The 23,431-nt window shown below is 35.5% G+C and overlaps 1 protein-coding gene across 12 annotated transcripts in view; it reads right to left on the bottom strand.

Annotated features, from left to right (window-relative positions):
• Positions 1–23,431, bottom strand: part of LOC131435325 (protein GDAP2 homolog) — a 215,121-nt gene that overhangs the window by 13,966 nt on the left and 177,724 nt on the right. For 9 of the 12 annotated variants that reach the window (XM_058603073.1, XM_058603076.1, XM_058603074.1 and 6 more), the window contains one exon: positions 16,666–16,821. The exons of the other annotated variants lie outside the window; for them this stretch is intronic. In XM_058603073.1, coding sequence (XP_058459056.1) covers positions 16,666–16,821 — 156 coding nt within the window. The remainder of the gene's footprint in view (positions 1–16,665; positions 16,822–23,431) is intronic. 12 annotated transcript variants of the gene reach the window in all.

Raw genomic sequence — 23,431 nt, 5'->3', positions numbered from 1 at the left:
TCAAAATGATAGGTGTCATCTTTTGAAAACTTAACTTGTGTGATTAATGCCCATAACAGTGCGATAAAAATATTATTTTAGCTCAACGTCAACATAGGGGCTAAGTAATTTCGATAAAGTTGTGCAGAAAGTTATTTCAAACAAATTTGCAAAAGGTACTATTTCCGTAACTTAATTAGAATTCAAGATATATTGTATTTTCTGAAAAGGGTTTACTAAAACCAGTTTTTGTAAGTAAACTAATATATGTTTAATTTCTATGAGTTATTCATGTTATACAAAGTTTTGTCGTAAATACGACTTACTTGACTATGGGGTGCCTTTTCAAAATTTACCCTCTGAGAGAGTGATAAGTTTTTGATCGTGAATGTCTATTGTTGTATCTAACGAATCAACATAATTTTTGCTACATGCCATCGGAAATATGATCACAATTTTATGATAAAAATACCAGTTGTGTGCCATAATCTCAAATTATTCAAAATTAAACTTTTCTGAAATGTTTGGTATAAACGAGTATCAAAGAAAAAAACTCATAAGGCGCGTTTGCCTTGCTCGTATTTTTAAAGCTCATAGCTCAGTGATCTGTGAAAGGATTTATATAATCTAACTACCAATAGAATCGAAATTTTTCAACTTAAACGTGTATTGCTACAACATTGAAGTTTTTCAATAGTACACTATTGAAAAACCTGTTTGATTTAACCCATGAAAGCACCAGCCAATCAGAACGCGAGATGTCTGCATCTATACAAGAGCATTCATATAAAAGTTGTGTTATTTATTTTTCCTACCATTTGCTGAGCAACTGTTCCCGAAACAAGACACACGAGAGCAACATCGAGGACCTGTCGTCTCACTGTTTCCCGATCTGAATGCACGAGACACCGTCAGCACAATGACACCGAAAATCGGTAGAAAGGCAGCCAAAAAGTCCAGCAAGGCCCATTGCCGAAACAAGACACACACGAGAACAATCTCAGATCTCAATATCTCCTACCAAAAGATTCATTAAGATGGAAGTTTAATTAATTTGCACCGTCACTAACACATTCAATTACGAACGGCAATGCGAAAGCGAAAGTGATGATTTTGAACACATCTTTATACTAGTATACAAATATGCCGTGCGAAACAGAGTTGAACAAATTGAACAAATGAAAGAGATGAACAAATTGTTAGAACAAATGTTTCCACTTGATTTGCGCATTCTACTTTCCAGGCGTATCAGAACTGGCTAAACTTAAAGCAATCCTAAATATTTCTTTATCACAGTGATGTGGTCGTCCTGAAAAGGACGGGGTTTTCAACTCCTCGTCGTTACGGATGGCCAGCTGCAGATGGCGAGGGATGATTTTCGTTTTCTTTTCGTTGTCACGGGCAGCGTTACCGGCCAATTCCAACACTTCGGCAGCCAAGTACTCCATCACTGCCATCAGATAGACCGGTGCACCGGCACCGACACGCTCTGCGTAGTTTCCCTTCCGGAGCAGACGATGGATTTTGCCAACTGGGAACTGCAGACCAGCACGGTTCGAGCGGGACTTTGCCTTGCCCTTAACTGTTCCTCCTGTGTGCGTGTTTCTGCGTAAAAATTCCACAAGATGCTGTTAACAGCTACACAGCCAATTCAGTATTACTGGCTGCCGCCCTACTAACTCTCTCTTTTATATTGTCTCACTGTTTCCCGTTCTGCGAACAGGAAAGGTATTTTAACAAAGAGGCTGTCCGTACACCGCTGCCAGTAGCAGGTATTAAATGAAATGTGATGTGAGAAATAGCGTCATTTAAGTTAAAGCAGCTACTCTGAACGTACGAGACACCGTCAGCTAGATGGCACAGAAAACCGGTAGAAAGGCAGATTTGTACCGTCACTAACACATTCAATTACGAACGGCAATGCGAAAGCGAATGTTGAACACATCTTTATACTAGTATGGGGTCGTGTGAAAATATGCCATGCGAAACAGGGTTGCCATATATTATTATTATTATTATTATTATTATTATTATTATTACTATTATTATTATTATTATTATTATTATTATTATTATTATTATTATTATTATTATTATTATTATTATTATTATTATTATTATTATTATTATTATTATTATTATTATTATTATTATTATTATTATTATTATTATTATTATTATTATTATTATTATTATTATTATTATTATTATTATTATTATTATTATTATTATTATTATTATTATTATTATTATTAATACTATCATTATTATTATTAGAATGACTCTTGCATACCGAAGATCCTCGATACATTTCAGACCAGGCCATTGCAATTGTCTCGTGCTAAAATTTCGAGAAGAATCAGATATCTTCGAACTTAAAAGCTTCAATAAAAATAAACTACAAATTTGTCGTACCTAGCCTCCTATATTAGCAAATTAAAAAGGAATTGTTTCAAGTTTTAATATATAGTTGTAGAATAATAGCTGTTTAATGTAACTAATCTGTACTTTAATGTAGGTGCATCGCTTCAAACTCTATTAGTGAAAAAGAGAAAAGCTTGCACAATTCATACAATCAATCAACTAACCGATATTCGGAAAAGTTATGAGAGCGTGTCAGGTTTTTCGTATTCACGACATCCAGTTATGTCTCTGACATTACCCACCCGCCTTTTTTCCATTCGCATAAGTTGGTGCTACACTGCCAAAAGTCGAAAGAAAGTTGATTGAAGCACTCTGGTCATGACAATCCACGACGAAAATCGTAATAAATCATTGCACGATAATGTTCACGATTCAATTCCATGTTTTTGCTGAGGTAAAGCTTTCAACTCACTGTAAACAATACAAATAGCGCTCAAATGGAAGAATGTTCTGAGGATAGTAATGGTTAAAAATGTTAAACTTTATGATGGAAACGTCAAATCCCCCGGGTAACACTTAGTGTTGCCAAGGCTAAATACGTAAGTAACTACCTACGTATTGTCTTCAGCACTTAAACAGTAGCTTTGGCCCAGATTTGGCATGAATAGTTCGGTAGTCATGGATGAATAGTACTGGTTTGAATAAGTAGCTCCAGTTCATCACTCAGAACTAACATTGGCTCAACTAACGAAATGATTTTATAACTAGAAAACAACTCGGCAACTGTCAAGAAAATTCTTTGAAACGAAACCAAAAGACCTGCCAGGACACTGCGAGTTATTTTAATTATAAATGTTTTTCCAGGTCGCGATGCTCATTACGAAAAAAAAGGCTAAACAATTCAGCACAGTCACGTTGGTTCAGAAAAATGTTTTCACTGATCTCTTATCTCCAGTATCCCTAGCGGAAACCACTAGAACATGTGAGAAAAACGCATCCAACCAGTTGTATCTCTAGGCAAAGCACATTCGCAAAGTGGTTAACGATGATGATGCGGCAGCAAAACTTCGAGTGCACTTGGCATTACAAAGTTGCGTTGCGAAGATTCCGGCAGCGAAACAACACATTATTCTGGAGAAGACGATTCTTGCCAGGCTCGCCACTTGAGAGAACACCCTACTTGATACATATAACGTTGTCTAGTGTCTAGTTCAGTTCGGGTTGCGCGAGTGTTTATGAGTTTAAAACTGCGACAGCATTGCAGCTAACTAGAGTGGGAAAATACTAGAAGTTGTTAAGCCAACTGTCTGCAACAACCTGTCAATCTTATTTCCATTTGACTGCAAAACTATCAAAATGAAATTTAGATAAAATCATCGAATAAAAACAAAAGTTTGGCAAGATTAATGAGTCAAAATGGCTATCCGGGTTGGAATGTATCATGGAATCTGTTCGATTTCAAAAAGTTTCCGGATAATCTCCTTTTCAATTGTACAGCACCAATCATCCAACAATCCAACCAATTCAAACTTGTCAGAAAAATCGATTTTCCTTCCCTTTGACTGATCCCGGTATTGTTCAGATGAAAAAGAAACATAACTCATTCTAAGCCCGTTCCTTCCGAATGCATAAAGGATGCTTGCGGCAAATGAAACTGAGAAAAGAAATAGGAAGTATTTCACTATTCCAGCATTTTGCATTTCACAATAGTAGAACAAAATGACAAAACTATGTATGTATAACGAGAGCGCCGAGATGACAGGTGACCTTCCGCCCATCAACGACGATGACACTTTCGCAGAAACTCAAGCATCGAGAAACAGAAAACAGTCGCCGTTTCGGTTCCAGTGCAGTGAATTTCCTAGATTCATAGCATGGACAAACAACGGACTGGTGTGAAATTGTTTACCAAGGTCATCCCGCCTCGGTGCTTGTCAAACTGGTCGCGCCCTTTGCTTACATGACTGTGTTTCACCGATTCTAACCAACCGAAGTCGGTCGGTAAATTATGGCGGGAAGCAACCTCCGGCAGACTGTGGGGATAACAGTTGACCTCGGCAATAATTAACCACTGTTTGGGGCTAGATTCGAACAGGATAAGAACGGAAGAACACTGTACGTGCCGGGATGGTTCGTAGCCACTCTGAAGTGGCTTCCGGTGCACCGAGGAATGTGGGAACGTCAAGGTCTAGCGTTTTAGTATGTTTAAAACGGTGAAGCACGAACTAGTTTCTGTGTGTTCTGATGGCTGAAAACCGATGCTATCGGTAGTTCGTTTTTTTTTGTTCAGCTACGTTGAGGGAGTGGATACTTCTTGCAATACGGTTCTTATCAGAGAGTAATGTTTTTTTTTTCTTTGCTAGTTCATGGAAAGCAAAAACCTGTTGGAGGTGTAGTTGGAAAATGGTTTCAAGCTAGGTTAGTTTGTAGATTTATGAGCTGATGATTCCTCACAAGCCAAGAGCTTCTTTTCTTAAACCAAACAATAATCACATTCTCAAATTGAATGGCTTGGAATTGACATGGTCTGATCAAGCTAAATACTTAGGTTTAACGTATGACAAAAAACTCACTTTCAAGGATCACATTGAAGGAATCCAGGCAAAGTGTAATAAATATATTAAATGTTTATATCCTCTTATAAACAGAAATTCTAAGCTCTGTCTAAAAAACAAATTGTTAATTTATAAACAAATTTTCAGACCAGCCATGCTTTATGCGGTACCAATTTGGTCAAGCTGTTGTTCCACCAGGAAGAAAACGCTTCAAAGGATTCAGAATAAAATTCTGAAAATGATTCTGAAGCGTCCTCCCTGGTTTAGTACAAAAGAGTTACACAGACTCACAAATATAGAACCATTAGATGTAATGTCACATAATATTATAAGCAAATTCCGACAAAAATCGATGCAATCTTCAATTGAATCGATTCGCTCTCTGTATTAGTTAGTAAGTTAGTATATAAGTTCCTTTTCCCCATTACACAATACAAGTAGGTTTAGAATTTTCCCTACACAAAAATCTCAGAATTGCGGAAGCAAATGATGTTCTCATGGTAATAACCAAATATATATATATATATATATATATATATATATATATATATATATATATATATATATATATATATATATATATATATATATATATATATATATATATATATATATAACATTAGTTCCTTTTCCCCATTACACAATACAAGTAGGTTTAGAATTTTCCCTACACAAAAATCTCAGAATTGCGGAAGCAAATGATGTTCTCATGGTAATAACCAAATATATATATATATATATATATATATATATATATATATATATATATATATATATATATATATATATATATATATATATATATATATATATATATATATATATATATATATATATATATATATATATATATATATATATATATATATATATATATATATATAACAGGGCTGAAAAGTCACCACTTGTGGCTGAACACCCAATTTAAATCTTAATAATTTAATTTTAACTCATATTCCAATAAATAGTTATTAAAAAAAAACAAAAATGAGCTGATGATAATTATGTTCAAAGTGCATTCATTAGTCCTTGACGATTTCTTAACTGTCGAACGCCATCTTTTGGGCTTGGACAACATTTTGGCTACTTCTAATTATTGTTAAATTTTGAAGTGATTTTGACTGCCAAAATCAGGATTTCAGCTACACCAAATTATTAGTGTTCCTTTTAGGTTTCATAATAAATATGCAAAATTTTAGCTCAATTTGTGAAACTATATTTTCGCGCCAGTGGGGTAATTTAGTATGAAAGTTCATTTCACAATCACTCTTGAAAAAATCAGTTCAAGAAATTTTCAAAAAAAACTCGGGGACATGAATTTGATTCATAGAAGTAACAGAAGCGCAGCATTGTCAGCATGTCTCGAACATACAGTAGGTGCAGCGTTTGAATTGCCATAGCGATAGCCTGCGCTCCTGTTACTTCTGCATATGGTATTCAAGCTAAATTGGCTAATATTTTTTAATCAGCTGCATAACATGATTTGTGATTACTTTTATCAATGTTTTTATATTTTATTAATTATTATTATTAATCCACCACCACAGTACACAGTGGTTTGAATCAACAAAAACGTGAACTTAATTCTCTAGCTGCTAAACCGTTGATCCGATATACATAGTTCCTTTGGAGAACTCATTCACAAAAATATACCTCGTAATTTGATCACAATAAAAAATGTGCAAAGCCTACTACGATAAAAGTTCATTTCAAAAACCTTTTTCCCTGAAGAGATAGAAAAACGATGTCTTCTACAGAGTTTTAGAACTTCTAACGGGAAAAAACTTTGCCCAAGGAGCTATAGGTCTAACGCAAAAAGTTTCGGATATATGAAGCAATTTGGTTTGAAATCACTTAAAATCAACTTGTGAAAAAAGTTATGTACAAAAAGTTGATTTTAAGTGATTTCAAACGAAATTGCTTCATATATCCAAAAGTTTTTGCGTTAGACCTATAGCTTCTTGGGCAAAGTTTTTTTCCCGTTAGAAGTTCTAAAACTTTGTAGAAGACATCGTTTTTCTATCTCTTCAGGGAAAAATGTTTTTGAAATGAACTTTTATCGTAGTAGGCTTTGCACATATTTTATTGTGATCAAATCACGAGGTATATTTTTGTGAATGAGTTCTCCAAAGGAACTATATATATCGGATCAACGGTTTAGCAGCTAGAGAATTAAGTTCACGTTTTTGTCGATTCAAACCACTGTGCAGTAGTGCCGAATAAATATCAAATAAGGAGTGTATCGAAAATAAGCTATCCACACATTTTTCTTTCAAATTATGATAAAAAACGATATTTTATTCAAACTAAAAATTGATCCTCTATTGTACGAGGTTATACTTGAGCATAATGAAAACCGGATGAAATTTAAGTTATTCCTTCACGAATTTTCAAACTTTTGATCGAACGCTCTTCATCAAATTCCGGACAAGTGTTGCATCGCATTTTTTGGACGCTTTTGCCCAAATTTTTTTGAACTCCTGCATGTTCTCAGCTGCCTTACCAGTCTTCTTGAAGACCCTCTTTACGATTTCCCAGTAACGTTCGATGGGTCGAAGCTGAGGGCAATTTAGTGGATTGATATTTTGCTCAACGAAATTTATACCCTTTTCCGCAAGCCAATTTAGAGTGGTTTTGGCATAGTGAGCCGACGCTAAATCCGGCCAAAACAGTGGCGGTATACTGTGCTTCATATATAAAGGCAGCAATCTCTTCTAGAGACCATCAAATCGATAGATTTCTGCATTTATAGTTCCGGTAGTGTAAAAAACGGTTTACTTCAAACCACAGGAACATATTGCTTTCCATACCAGTACCTTTCGACCGAATTTCTCCACTTGAATCGACCTGCTCGCATCGCTCACATCCTCCCCAACGATGACAGAGAAATATTGTGCACCTGGAGGGGTTTTTGAGTCCTCCTTTACAAAAGTCTCATCGTCCATCAAAACGCATGCATTCGGACACTGCAAAAGACGCGAATACAATTCCCGGGCCCTTGTTGCTGCTCGCTTCTTCTGTTCTACACTTTTTTTTGTGAGATTTTCTGGTCTTCAGGTGATTTCGTCTCTTGATACGCTCGATCATTCAACTCACGTATTGACATTGATTTGTTCTTCATGATTAGAGATACCACTTTCTGGTCCAGTTTCGGGTTGGAAGAGCCGGGTTTTCTGCCTGTTCCTGTTAGCTCATCCAAATAATAGTGTTCCCCGAACTTATTAATGATGGTTTTAGCACTGGCATGATGAATTCCAAACCGCTTCGCCAATTTTCATATAGTAATACCCTTTTCACTTAGCCATGTGTTCAGAACCTTAATTTTCACTTCCTTTTCAATACGCGACATTTTGAAAACGCAGAATTTCATGCATGCTGTGATCTGAGTATAAAAACACATCACAAATACATGCGTACAACACAAATGTATGTGGATAGCTTATTTTCGATACAGTTCTTACATCACCATTATTGATTCACTTATTAACCATCCTACGCACACTGAATATTTTCAGAAAGGTTCAGTTTTCGTTCATCGTTGTTCATCATATATTCATATTCTGCAAAGAGTTGAGAGATAACGGCTATGAAAAGTCCCAAAAATCTTCTTTTTGAGATTCATATCAGATATATTCAATGTGCGCACTTTTTTCTCATATATCAACGAACATAATCATGCTAGTGAACTTTTCACAACTGATTTTTTGCCGTGTGGAATCAGTTTCAGTGAGAATCGCGTTCTCGAAAAACCAATACTAAACTTTTCTGCAGTGACTTTTCTTATCGGTGATTTTTTTTTGTCTAGAGTCGCGATTTTCGAAATTTTGATTTTTTTCGCAACATTTATGGGGATGCTGTCTTATTAAAAAAAAGTTTGTTGAAGATCATCCTATAGACTCTTAAAATCAGTGCTTGTGTTATTTTCCTAGACAATTTACGCGAGAAAGAAAACCTTCGAAGACCGCAAAACAATCAAACAATTATAGCAAAAGTTATTAGAGAAAAACCGGCACAAGGTCCGAACAATAGCTCATTCTTTAATATAACATAATATGGTCGTAATATGATTAGACTTTCTTTAATTATGTTATAACGGTTGATCTAAGTTATTTGATGTCTTCACGATAGTTACTCAGCTGAGTATGAAGATTCTTTTTACTTTTAGACACAAAAAGTCATGTAAATTGTTTTTCTTTTATTTGCCGAAAAAAGGATCGTCTATGTCTTATGACCTATATGAGAGAGAGAGAGTTTATGACTTCGACAAAGTTGTTGGATTTGAGTTTATCTAAAACATTGTCCAAAACTGCTAAAACCTATTTCCTCAAATTGAAATTTCCTATCTCTCCGGCATCGGATCAGTCGACCCGGCCTAATGCGGGTCAACCTTTAAGGTTGTCTGAGTGGACCTTATGGCTATGGTACCTGTTGTTCAGAATCAACTCGATAGTCCCGTTTTTGTTTTGACATCATGAGTATCAAAGGGGTGGAACTGGAACAGGTGGTTCAGCTTTGATCAACGAGTATTCAGTTATTTGCATTTATGTTTCACGCATAACTTTTCGCTTAATCCTTAAGCTAAATCTGTACTTTTTCGATTAACTAGCTGAATTACCCGGCGTTGCTCGAAAATGAAGGCAAAGCCGCAAAAAAATCTGGAAATTGTTCTGCCTATTAAAATACTCTGAATGTAGAGAATGTAGACGACAATCCAATTGAACAATACTCCATACATGTCCAGATTGCTCACGACTAGTGTCCCATCTCAGATCTCACAATAATCATAATTCTTACGGCATTCTCGTCAAATCGGGTCAGTTTTATGTTTTTCCGTAAAATTCCATCAATTTTACCTTACATTTCCCATGTTTGGGGCATTTGCTACACTCCCTCCTCCTTACAATAACATAACAATCTCTTTTTATGTAAAAGAAAAATCGAGAAAAATACAAACATCTTGTCCAATAAAATTTATATTGAACTCCCCTTTTATAATGAACTTACTACAGTTCTTCTCCATTATTACCCTTATGACCGTCTCTGAGCAGTGTAGAAAGAATCTGTGCTCATCGAAAAGTATCGATTCCCACTTGCGGTACATGCACCAGACTTGCTTCGTAGTTATGCGGAAATGGACATACTTTCACTCTCCCCCCTGAAAATGCAGAGGTACTTACTACACAAATATCCCTATAGTCATATCTAAGGTATGCAAAATGTTTCTATGGTCTAAAAAAGGATCGATTCTCGTCAAATTATATGATTTTTTCCATAACCCCCCCCCCCCCTATGTTAATGACACTTGCTACGCCCCCTTTTCCATAAAAATACCCTTATGACCATCTCTGAAGAGCAAGAAGTATCTGTGCTAAGTTTGTTACATACATTACACCCCCCTTTTAGAAGCCGATACTACAACAATCCCCCACAAGTACCCTTATAATCATATATAATTTTTCCAAAAAGTGTCTATTGTATTTGAAAAGTATCGCTTCTCGTCAAATTTAATAAATTCAATTAATTTAATTAATTTCATTAAGCCCCCCTCCCCCCATGTTAATGACACTTGTTACGCTCCCTTCCCTATTAAAAAATACCCCTATGACCATCTCTGAAGAACAACAAGTATCTGTGTCAAGTTTGATAGCAATCCGTTTAGTAGCCGCTACAAACATTACACCCCTCTTTTTAAAGACGCTTGCTACATCCACCCTCCATACAGTCATATCTAAGGTACACGCTCGTTCAGTGTTACTCTAAAGTGAGTACAATTTCACTCACTTTCGTTAAAAGTGGAACTACTCTATAGTGAGTAAAGCCTGTTTACTCACTTTTGAGTAAATATGGTATTTGGCCACCCGCCGGGCCTTCGTAGCCTGGGGGTGTTTCCCGCGGACCCACACGGACCGAAGGATGCGGCCAACATGGATCTTCGCCAACGGCATATGGAAGACCCTCATGCGATATTCAATTCACCGGCCACTACCGATAGCTTCTCAAGAATTAGCTACCGCTACATTACATAATGATACTTTTCTAGTTTTAAGTTAGTCGTAATTAAGATTAGTAAATACCCTTGGCATCTTAGAGCTTAAGCAGTGTGCCTAAAAATTATACTATAATATTGAATAAAAAAAAAATATGGTATTTGTCAAATTCTGAGTAACATTTACTCAGTGCTACAAATGATAAAATTAGCTCGAGTGAGTAAATATGACTCAATATCATTCGAATTCAATAAGGGATTCAAATAAGGAATTCTTTGCTTCAAACAAATACTGACTTACTTCTATCCAACGAATGAAGGAAGCCGCTACCTGTTCATCGGTCATTGGAAAGGAACCATCTGCCTTCCTACGTTGCCCACGTACTGGCATTTTGTACAGCATTCGTAGAAATGCTCTGATGTATTCTTATATAGCAAAATTAAATAAAATACTTGCTATATGACTGAACACTTTCTTATCGTCTTCAACCAGCGCGAATTGCAGCATTTTGTTAATGTGCCCTTAAAATCTGGTACCGCTTCCGACAAAGGGAAAAGTTCAGTGAACGTAAATTTTTACACAACGTTTTCAAACCTCTGTGAGTAAAGCTTGTTGTCGATTTAGAAACTGAGTCGAAGTTACTCATTCTTCTAAATCAATATTACTCTCTTTTTGACATTTGAACTAAATAAGCAAAAGTGAGTACAAATTACTCACTTGAGAGTAACATTGAATGAGCGTGTATGCAAAATATTTCTATGGTCTTAAAAAAGTTTCGATTCTTGTCAAATTATATGATTTTTTTCATGACCAAACCACCTAACCCCCTGTTCATGACACTTGCTACGCTCCCTTCGCTATACAAATACGTTTATACCAATCTCTGAAGAGCAAAAAGTACCTGTGCTGAATTGGGTGGCAATCTGTTTAGTAATTCCGGAGTTATGCCGTTACAAACATACAAACTTCACATTTTTTCAACAGCCAATACTGTAAAATCTAATAAAGATACAAAAATTCGTCCAAGACATCAAATTTGCGGCTTTTCTTAAGCTTTCAAAGAAGCAATTCCATAAAACAACCTTTAAAGACAATTTAAGAAAAAAAATTAAAAATTAATAATCTAATACAAACATTTCAAACTTGGGCCTGATTTTTTTCTTTTTTTAGTTGAAAAAAAGAAGCCTTAGGGGTTTAACTTAATCTTGGCAAAGTTTCAGAGTAGAAAGATCAATACTTTCGGAGCCGTGAATTTTTCAATCACGACCCGCACGCGCGGAGCGTACCGCAGCGCAACTCGCTCGAATATGAGCATAACTTGTCGACACATGTCGCGCCACTGATCGAATCGAATTAAAAATATAAGAATTTTCCCCTGAAATAATAATTAAAGTCAAACAATTTTACACGGTGCACACAAAGCATCATTTGCTTGCAAAAAATCGAATTTCTCAGGAAGGGAAGAAGAAACCCGACGCAACGAATGTTTTTGTTTTGTGCTAACATGAGTCTTAAAGATATATGGTTTGCAGCAATGATTTATGATTTTTGAATTCAGTTTTATACCGGGATCTTAACTGAAACGTTGCTAACAATAAACTGTCAAAGTTAGGATTCGATCAGTGGCGCGACATGTGTCGACAAGTTAAACCCATATTCGAGCGAGTTGCGCTGCGGTAGGCTTCGCGCGTTCGGATCGTGATTGAAAAATTCACTGCTCCGAAAGTATTGCTATTTCCACTCTGAAACTTTGCCAACATTAAGTTAAACCCCAAAGGCTTCTTTTTTCTACTAAAAAAACTACAAGGATCAGCCCCATGGGGTTGTTAGAGCCATTGATGTGGAACAAGGCAACCAAAATTTGATCTACAATCAAAAAGTTCAATTAATCCGAACCAACACCGAATATCATTTGTCTTGATTTGCATTTGTTTTATAACCGACGAAATTACACCATTATCCCAAATGTATGCAATTGTAGCTTTGTACATACTTCCGATTTCGATAATTAAGCCTCTCTTCGCCAAGCTTGTATTCAAGTTTTTTATGCAAGCAGTTTTTTTAGCGTTAAGTTTCTATTTCTATTATTATCAATCGAGATCATCTAATATAAATTAGAAATTAATCTTAAGCATTCAAAATTTATCCAGGGGTAGTTGTCAATTTCTCATGGGAAAACGACATAACATGGAATTCCGAGCTTGCATGACACAAGATCAGAACATACCAATTAAGGGCTGAGGCCAGTGTGTTTTAGGGCGTTTTAAAGGGCTATTTTCACGCTTCAAATCTGATTTTCTCAGAAACGGTGACGAATATCAAAAAACCCAACTGACAATCTCGTAGAAGATTAGTTTAGATTATTCTGTGAAAATTTAAGAATGATTGTTTGACTTTAGCGGTCGGGAAAGTCTTTTTTCTGAAGGAAGAATTGCATAGCTGAAAACGCCGTCTATCAAATTGTTCACTGAATATCTCGCCTTCAAAAGCATGGATCAAAAATCTATCCTGACAACGTCTAGATAATTTCATTTAGATGCGATTAGTGCATAAAAACATATAGTGATAAAAGTGAAGGGAAAGTTATTTTTGTAAAGGTAAGTCGATTTCTATGGTGGCGCCATTTTAGTTCCCTGGTAACGTAACGAAACATGAGAGAGGAATTAAATCGGCTCAGCAAGGCTGCCAAACAAGCGGTAGCTTTATTGGATTTTATGTGATGTAGTCAAACTTGTAACCGAAAATATCAAAACTTTCTTGGCCACCCGGCCACATCGAGAGTCTTTTTACACATTTACGAGAGAGCATGGAGAGAAATGTAATACGCACAGCGCGCTTTTAAAGCTTCAAATCGTTTTATGGCGTATCTCTCTTGCTGTCTAGCAGCAACCTACATCTAGCTTGCTACGAGAAGGACTGAAACGTTAGCTTTAATTTCGCTTCTATTTATAGATTCGCGTGCTTCCAGCAGCTTCGCTTTTGCATCGATGGACCAATCAGAGCGATGCTCTCTCTTTGATACATCGCTTACTCCTTCAAAACCGTCGTATATGGCAGGTAAATCCGGTATGCCAAAGATTTTTAGCAGCAAAATAAGACACTGCTCGCTACTAATCAAAATTTCAATCATGTATAATTGAAAATACGTGGCTTGATACATTCAAATCGAAACGTAGAAATATTTCCTATCAAATGATGAAATAATGATCATAATTGATACAAAATAGACTGAGCTGTAAGTGTTTAAAACCTGACCACATTTTTACGTGTAGTTTTTCTTGAGTTTCTGATTTGCACCCCTATATAGAAAATAAAGATGTGTTCCACATCAAAAGAAAAAAAATTAGGCCCAAGTTTGAAATTCTATTATTTGTTTATTTATTTTTATTTTTTTTCTTCAAATTAACTTTAAAGGTTGTTTTAATGGAATTGCTTATTTGAAAGCTTAGGAAAAGACACACATTTTATGTCTTGGACGAATTGTTGTATCTTCATTAGATTTTACAGTATTGGCTGTTGAAAAAAGGTTCTTTTTGTATACGCGAAATTTCAAAAATTCATATCTCGAAAATTCCACATACTATATTGAAATAAAAAATACAGGTCAAATATTTTCGAGTTCTTTGCCGAAAAAAAATTAGATGAAAAATAAAATTTGGGTGGCCGATTTTGCGTAGAATGCCTCATATATAGATATTTGAAGATGAACACTCAAACCTCAGTTTACGAACACTTTTTTTACGTTACCTCTTTTTACGTAACTATTTTGCGAGCCAAATCTCAAATAACGTAATCTTTTTTTACGAACCTACTGCGTCAAAAAAAGATTTTTGCATACAATGAAAATGAATAGATGACGGAAAACAATGTTCAGAGTCGTTCCAAAATCCAAGATTGCTACTTCCGGTTTACTGATATTCTTTAAAAAGGCTTACAATGTGGGTATTTTCGGAACAGATTTGCTGTGTAGGTACCGAAAAATTATGTTTGAGGTCCTTTCGAAATCTATGGTGACAACTTTCGGTTTATCGATATTTCTTGAGTATGAGTATTTTCGGAACGGATATGATGAATAGATATCACAAAACGATATTTGAGTTCCTTTCGAAATCCAATATGGCTATTTTCGGTTTATCGAAATTCCTTGAAAACTCTTACAATATGAGTATTCTTGGAATGGATTTGATTAGTAGGAACCGGAAAATTATGTTTGGGTTCGTTTCCAAATCAAAGATGACGATTTCCGGTTTATAGATATTCTTGGAAAACTCTTATAATTGGGATACTTTTGAAACGGAATTGATGATTACATGTAAGAAAACAATGTTCGATGTTGTTCGAAATCCAAGCCGGCGACTTCCGGGTTATCGATATTTCTTGAAACCCCGTACAGTATGGGCATTTTGGGAAACGGTTTAATGAACAGATGCCGAAAAACGATGGTTGATGTCGTTTCGAATTCCAAGATAGCGACCTTCGGTTTATCGATAAAACACGTAAACGTTTTATAAGAACCATATCCCAAACAACGTAAACTTTGATTTTGCTAGCGTTATTGGGATGATGAGATACGGTCGAAAAACCGATACGTCGTTATTCAGAATAACGCTGAATATTTCAAAATGAAAGTAAACGAAGTGAAGCTCTCATTGCCAGTTGGTCATTTGGTTACTCTCCGCTCAATTTCTTTCTCTTTTCTAACACTTTTTTTTTCTGTCGGGCTAACAACAAATTATTTTACAAAACTTTTGAACTGGAGGAATTTATCCCAGTAACCTTTGTTGGTTGACTGTGGGCAAATTCTAATTCGTTCGATCAAAAAGTGCAGCTACATGAACAATCTACTAATCGTAACAAATGTTTAATGCTTGCAATTCACTTTTTTCAGTGCGTGTATCCATTGTCTTTAATTTAACTTAAAAAAACGGAAATTAATTGTTATTTTTGAGAATTGGATATAAAATAAATGTACAGTTTTAAAGTGATCTGCCCCTTGATTTGGACGCATAGTTTTTTTTGTTATATATCCAATCTTGAATTTTACAGTAACAAAATATTATTTATTTACTTAACTCGTTTGGGTTAACTCTTCACGCGACTCTTATTAAAACAAAGACTCTACTTTAATTTAGTGTGGAAAAACGTGTGCGTGTTGCACTAACACTACTCCGGTGTGTGTGAGTGTTCTCACTAATTATGACTATTTGATGCCGACGATAAATTAATCTTCTGGTTGCATATGATTATTCCAAACAAGGTAACGACCACTAATGCATCACCTGAGAACTAGGTTTGATGACGCTGTCCAGTCGTATATCATTAAGTCAATAGTTGACAAACAATATTTAATGCGTCAGTAAAACAGGAAAGTTATTGACCAGTTTGACCGACGTTCCTAGTGGCTTTAGTTGATGTATGCTCATCGTACTGAAATTATTTGTAAAGAATACGCGATTTGCCTTCAGACCATGAATCTGAGGAAATTTTTGGACGTGAACAAAACAAACATCCGTGCAATGTTGCAAAGCATCAGACTTCGCGTTCGGAAACAAAAGTAAACACGTACTCGTGTCAAAACAAACATGAAAACTAAGTTCGTTCTATCAACAAACAAAAATGCAGGTACTAACAATAGACCGATGTGTTTATAATCTCAAAACAACACGAAAAAATCAACAGAACAAAAATCGAAACCAACAAGCAAGGAACTTCAAAAACCAAAACTAAGCTCAGGGGGCGGCTGGTCCTTCCCCTCACAAAAACAAAACCAGTATACTAACAGATTCTCCTTGTGCCAGTCCGGATCGTCGAGCGAGGAGCTGTAGTGCTTCATCAGTTCGACATAGGTAAAGGACCCGTCCAGGATGCGGGTCCGTTTGCCGATGTGCGTCGCCAGAACATGACCGATTGCGTCCGGGCAGTACGTTTCGGTGGTCCTGGTGGAATGCGATATCCAGGGAGGGCGCAAAAGTAAAATGGAACGAGAAGGAAAAGAAATAGAAACGGTTGATAGAGGAGCATAACGGTTTGCCGGTTGGTGGGGGGCGCTGCCACCGTTCCCCACTGCCGAAACAACGGAAATTGGACATTAAGGATCACCGTTGTGGTCGAACGGCAACGCAAATAGAAGCTAGCTGATGAAATGGTAAGCTTGAACAAAAACATTAAAATGGAAAACCCATGCATTCAGAGCGGAACTATAGCCGTTATTTATTTTTAATATAACAAACACACTATGTAGTAATTTATAATAATATGTTGCACAACTTTTAACTTTTTGAAATTATTTTAAATGAACAATGTAATGAGGAAAAATTTTCATTATAAAAAGCGGCGATTTACCGAAATAAATCGCAATCCAGCAGGTTGATTCAATTTAGTTTCTACTCGATCTGGTGTTTTGGTACCGTTTGGGTACCGGTTTGTGCTAAAGTGCACATGACTAATTTTAGTTTCTACTTGTGAACCCTGAATCAGCACTGGAAGTGAAATAGTAGTGCGTATCATAGAGGTATTATTTCATTAGGAACATTACAGGGTACAGGTCTAAAAACCAACACGATGCTGCTGACCTTAGTTGAGTTACATGACCCTGAAAATTCAAATGAATATCTATATTGATATGCACTGCTATTAGCACTAGTAGTAGATGTGGAATCAGGTTTAGTACCACTTAATTATATTATATATACATATTTTTTCTAGCCAATTAAGTCATCCATGAATCAGTCATCGCCGTAAAAAACTACTAACTGAAACTATCTACCAAATCAATTAAGTCATTTTAATCAATTTAAGTCATTTGACTTGGGACTACGTCTTTGTTTTATTAGGCATAACGAGTGGTTGAAACCATATGTTAAATCTTTTGATGAAACTAAAATAATAAAAAAAAACATATTATCAAATGCATCTCTAATAAATTGTTCATAACTTTTTAATATGTTTCACAATTCTATCACTTTTATGATTTCTTCTTATTTATTCGATTTATGTAGGATGTTATGTTTTTTCGTGATAATTTAAAGATTTTGATATAAATTTCATAGGACTTTTTAATAAAATTTTCACTGATTCATAAGACAACTTAATTATGTAACCGAAAACAATTCGATATGGTTATGATTTCCAAAACAGAAAACCAACCCTTAGAAAAAGAGGTTAGGTTTTGTACACTAGAGATGCTCGGGTAGGCAATTTCCTCAATTCGAGCCTGACCCGTACCAGATCGTAAATAAATAAATTTGACTCGTACCCCAGAAAAAATTTTCTTCCAAACTCGAACCCGACCTGTACCCGATAGAAAATAAAAATATTTACCAGATCTCGAAAAAAAACATTGATGGTCGAGTTCGAATACTCGAAACTCGACTAAATTTTTGAACCCGGTAAACATCTTTATTGAACACCTACAGTTTCACTAACTTTGAGTAGATTTCCCTACTTATTGGTAATTTTTTAGCGCATTACTAGGCAAAAAAATCAAAATTTTGCAAATCACAAATGAAATTTCAAACAAAAATATTCTCGATCTGGAAACTCACAGAAGAAAAGAACACTACTGATTTTTTTTGCAAACGCGATTCTCACTGAAACTGATCTTACATGAAAAAAAAACAGTTTTGAAATGTTCACTTGCGAACATTCTCCTCAATATTTAATAGAAAAAATATATCTGATATGATTCTCGAACAGAAAATTTTTGAGAAATGAATTTTCATAGCCGTTGTATCTCAACTCTTTGTAGAATACGTGATGAATAAATTCACCGATGAACAAAAATAGAACCTTTCTGTAAACATTCAGTGCGCTGTTGAGTTGGTTAAAATGAAAAAAAAAAAACTTAATTTGTATCTCTTGCAATTCGATGCTCTGTTGATAAATGGATAATTTTAGCGATGTATTCGAAATTTATTCAGCAATGCCGTAGTGGTGGAGTAATATCATTGATAAAAGCAGCAAGTGCTGTGAATAATAATAGTTATAATGATAATAAAAACATCAATAAAAATCCAATCACAAAGCATGTTATGCAGCTGATTAAAAAGTACTACCCAATTTAGCTTGAATAACATACGCAAAAATAAAACAGGAGCGCAGGTTATCGTGACACCTATTCAAACGCTACGCCTGCTGTTTGTTAGAAACATGCTAAATGCTGCGCTCCTGTTACTTCTATAAATCAAATTCATGCCAAATAGAGTTTTCTTAGGTTTCATCTAAAGTGTAAATCAGCCAGCTGAAATTAAAACATTAACATTGTCGCTATAAACACTATGTGGAATGTGGAAAATAAATATTGTTGTTCATATTGAACACCCTACGTGCATCGAAAATGACTGTTATCATTATTTCTCAGTTGCGATTCAGTTCCTAATTTATTCAGTAGAAATTTTTTTTATTGAAAAAAAAACATAATAATTAAATCTTGCACGTATCATGTCGGTGTCGAGCTGAAGTGTAGTGAAAATTCAGCATCGAAATATCATTGATTCAAACACTGTTACTAAGTTTTCCTTACAGAGACAGCAGTTTTAAGGAAAAAGATCCATCCATCCGTCCAACTAGACAAAAATAAACCTTTATTCTTCTACTATCCGATGCCATGTTCGCTTGCTTCCTCCCTTGTTTGATTGCAGTGTAACTGGAGAACAAAATGTCGTGTAGTGTTGTTTCTACATCGTTACAAAAACGAAAGAAATTTTGCTGGTACGCAAAGTTTTAAAACCGAACTTCTACTGACATCGGATTTATAGTTCTTTTAATTTACTATATCCTGAGTGTTTTTTCACATGAAAATACAAATTTGCAATGATTCGAGTGATTCACAAAAGTGTAGTTCAACGCTTCCGTTGTTTTTTCGATAACATTCGCGGAACCGAAAGGAACAGCAATAATTTAATAATTTTATCTGAGAAAATATAGTACTAATAGAAAAAGTGTGACTTATCGGTTCGACTATACAGGGATGCGAGAAGGAATCTGACACATTTATTATGTAAATTGACAAAAACTAGATGAAAAAAAACTTATTAGGAATAAAAAGTAGAAGAATGAAGGTTTACAACCGTTTATTTTTGAGAACAATATTTGACAAATTATACACCAAATATCAATTATCGAGCCGTTTTAAAGAATTATTGGCAACTTTTTTCAAAGTATCGGTATCAATTTCACGGTGAATGTTGTCCCGCATATAGTCCAAGTTCCTGAGTTTGTTGATGTAATCTTGACTTTTTAAATAGCCCAATAAATAGAAGCCACAGTTCGATAAGTCAGGCGATTGCAGCGTTAATTTAAAATGTTTCTTAAACTTAAGAATAGTTTTAACGTACGACTGATTCTTTAATAACGAGTTATAAATAAAAACACGGTGAGCGACATTCAAGTGCTCCATGATGGAAAACTACTAGATAAAAATAAACCTTTATTCCTCTACTCTCCGATGCCATGTTCGCTTGTTTGATTGCAGTGTAACTGGAGAACAAAATGTACCAGGTTCCTTTGCACAATTCTATATCTGCGGAACAGAAAGTTCGCCATGACATTACGAACTCAGCAAATGAAGTGATAATGGCTTTCAAACGCGTCTACGATGTTAAAAATCGGTTCCGGCCTCTTCGAGAAAACTTAGCGTTTCGAGAAAACTTGATTAATTACTCAATAATAATTCAAACGAGTCTAAGCTTGTTGAAATCGCTTCAGCCATATCCGATAAAGTTGCTCAGAAAAAAAGCTTTCAAATGAGCCTAAGTTTGTTGAAATTGGCATAATTATTATCGAGAAAGTTGAGCGGAAATACCGCATTTTAAATAGTGCTCCCGCACTAAGGGTCTCCGATCAGCATTTTTAGTTTTTTTTTCTATAGAGAAAGTCGAAAACTACTGAACTAATCGACACAAATCTTTTTTCGTTTTTTTTAATTGATGGACACTTAAACTGCATGAACTTCTGAAACGCATAACGAATTATAAATTTCGTAGTTTCGGTTTTGTTTTTCAATATGCTGCTTTTCTATTAAATTTTAAGAAAACGTGCGTGATGTCAATCGTTGAAAAAATTCCTTGAATTACAAATCGATGAATCTGATTTCTACTATTTTCTTCACGAACTGTATAGTTAGAGGTAATAGACACGAATTTAAAACAAAATTTTGCATAGATTTTGGAGTCGATGCTAACAAGCTCATGATGAATAAGTCCACGGTCTGGCCCTCTGGCGTTCAAATAAAGATTCGGTTCTTTAGTGTGTTAGTTGCTGTGCTTTTAGTGACGCTTCTTTCGAACAGTCAGAAACAATGTAGACAAGAATTTTGTGTGTATTTTTTGACTAGATCTATCACAATTATCCTTGTAAACAAAATATGTTTTGAGACTGAGATGTCACACGGTAATAGCTATTCAACAAGCCATAGATTGTTGAAATACGTTCATTTTTAACGGAGATATCGATGTTTTCATACAAGCGACTTTATCGCCTATTCCAGCAGTAAAAGTTCTTTTGCTTGGGAGCAAAGTGAAACACGATTTTCGAATCAGTTCGTCGAGATGAGTGAATGTGTGAGTGTGACAAATAATTTCACTCAATTTTCTCACAGATGGCTTAACCGTTTTGTATAAACTTAGATTAATATCAAAAGTCCTATGCTATGCTATACAAGGTTTTTGAATTTCATTTGAATCCGAAACGAAATTAAAATAATGCCACCCATTTGGCGGCAAGATGACTGTTCCGATTTCCTACATCTAAAGTTTAAATGCAAAATCCTAAGGTCCCATAAAAACTGCTTGTTTTTTAATTATATACGACCTCCGAATCAGAAGATACATCTGCTTATTCCAGTTTTAACGATATTCAGTTTTTGATCCCGGAAGGTACCCACAAAATTTATTTAGAACGTACTACGATTTCTCAAAGATGGCTACACTGATTTTCAAAAATTTCGAATCAAATGAAATGGTTTACATTTCCTTAAGTGAATTTAACTGAATTCGACTATATCGATTTCCGAATTCTGGTTCGCTCAATTGTTTTCTCAGAGAAGACCAAAACGAACTCAAACTGAAACTTACAAAATTGGTGAATTTCATCCGATTCATTATTTCTATTCTGGAATGAGGTCATAGAAGATGACAACACCGAAAATCTTCAAAGTTGGACTCAAAACTATTCCAACTTATTCGTTGTATCAATTCATCGCCATATCTGATATGCAGTACCGAAACTACAGGGTATTAAGAGATTAAAATACCAAACTGTCATTCGAAACGACGATCATTAAAATAACTTCATGAAAAATAAGAACAGCTTAGAATATTCAAGCAAAAACCACATGCGGATTGGTAAAAAAAGGTATCATCTCACTGCTAGAAGGATTAAGCACGTATTTTGAGTCGAAGCTGAGGGCAATTGACACTTTTCTCAACGAAATTTATACTCTTTTCCGCCAGCCAATTGATAGTTCCGGTAGTGTAAAACATGGTTGACTTCAAAACACAGGAACACATTGCTTGCCATACCAGTACCTTTCGACCGAATTTCTCCACATGAATCGACTTGTCCGCATCGCTCACATCCTCCCAACGATGACAGAGAAATATTGTGCACCTGGAGGGGTTTTTGAGTCCTCCTTTACATAAGTCTCATCGTCCATCAAAACGCATGCATCCGGACACTGCAAAAGACGCGAATACAATTTCCGGGCCCTTGTTGCTGCTCGCTTCTTCTGTTCTACTCTTTGTTTCGAGATTTTCTGCTTCTTGTAGGTCTTCAGGTGATTTCGCCTCTTGATACGCTTGGTCATTCCGACACTCGTTCCTGCTATTTTGGCAAAATCACGTATTGACATTGATTTGTTCTTCATGATTAGAGATACCACTGGGGACCAGTTTCGGGTTGGAAAAACCGATCTGCCTATTCGTGCACTCCAAAAAAAAATTGAATTTTACAAGTGACTTAATCCCTCATACGATGTAATTCTTAAAGACTTAATTTGTGAAATGACGGAAAATTTTATTTGCAATGACTTAATGTTAGATAAGCTTGAATTTTACTGGTTTCGACTGTAACTTGCGTTCTGCTAGCAGGTGTGACTGTATGAATTGAAATGCACCTTTTACCAGCCAAACAGAAACATGCTTCTCTGGCTTAGTCGATTAATAGACGTACTTGCGATCCGATGATTCTCGGTTCAAGTCGCGGCGGTTTGCTATCAGTATTCTTTTTTTTTATTTCAAAGAATTTTATGTCATGGAGTTTTAGACACAATTTTTAATGTTCTTCCACGTGAATTGGCGTGAACTGCGACGCTCCATTTATGTGCATCTAATAAGATGTAAAATCACAGGGATTTTTTTAAGTGTGTGGTAGCTCATCCAAAAAATAGCATTCCCCAAACTTGACACAGGGATGACGAATTCCAAACCGCTTCGCCAATTTTCGCATAATAATACTCTTCTCGCGTAGTCATGGGTCCAGAACCTTAATTTTCACTTCCTTTTCAATACGCGACATTTTGAAAACGCAGAATTTTAACCGCATAAACAG

The sequence above is a fragment of the Malaya genurostris genome, chromosome 3, assembly GCF_030247185.1.
Source record: "Malaya genurostris strain Urasoe2022 chromosome 3, Malgen_1.1, whole genome shotgun sequence".
NCBI classification, from domain to species: Eukaryota; Metazoa; Arthropoda; class Insecta; order Diptera; family Culicidae; genus Malaya; species Malaya genurostris.
Note: the sequence above shows the minus strand (reverse complement) of the source record. Positions and strands in the feature narration are given on the sequence as shown.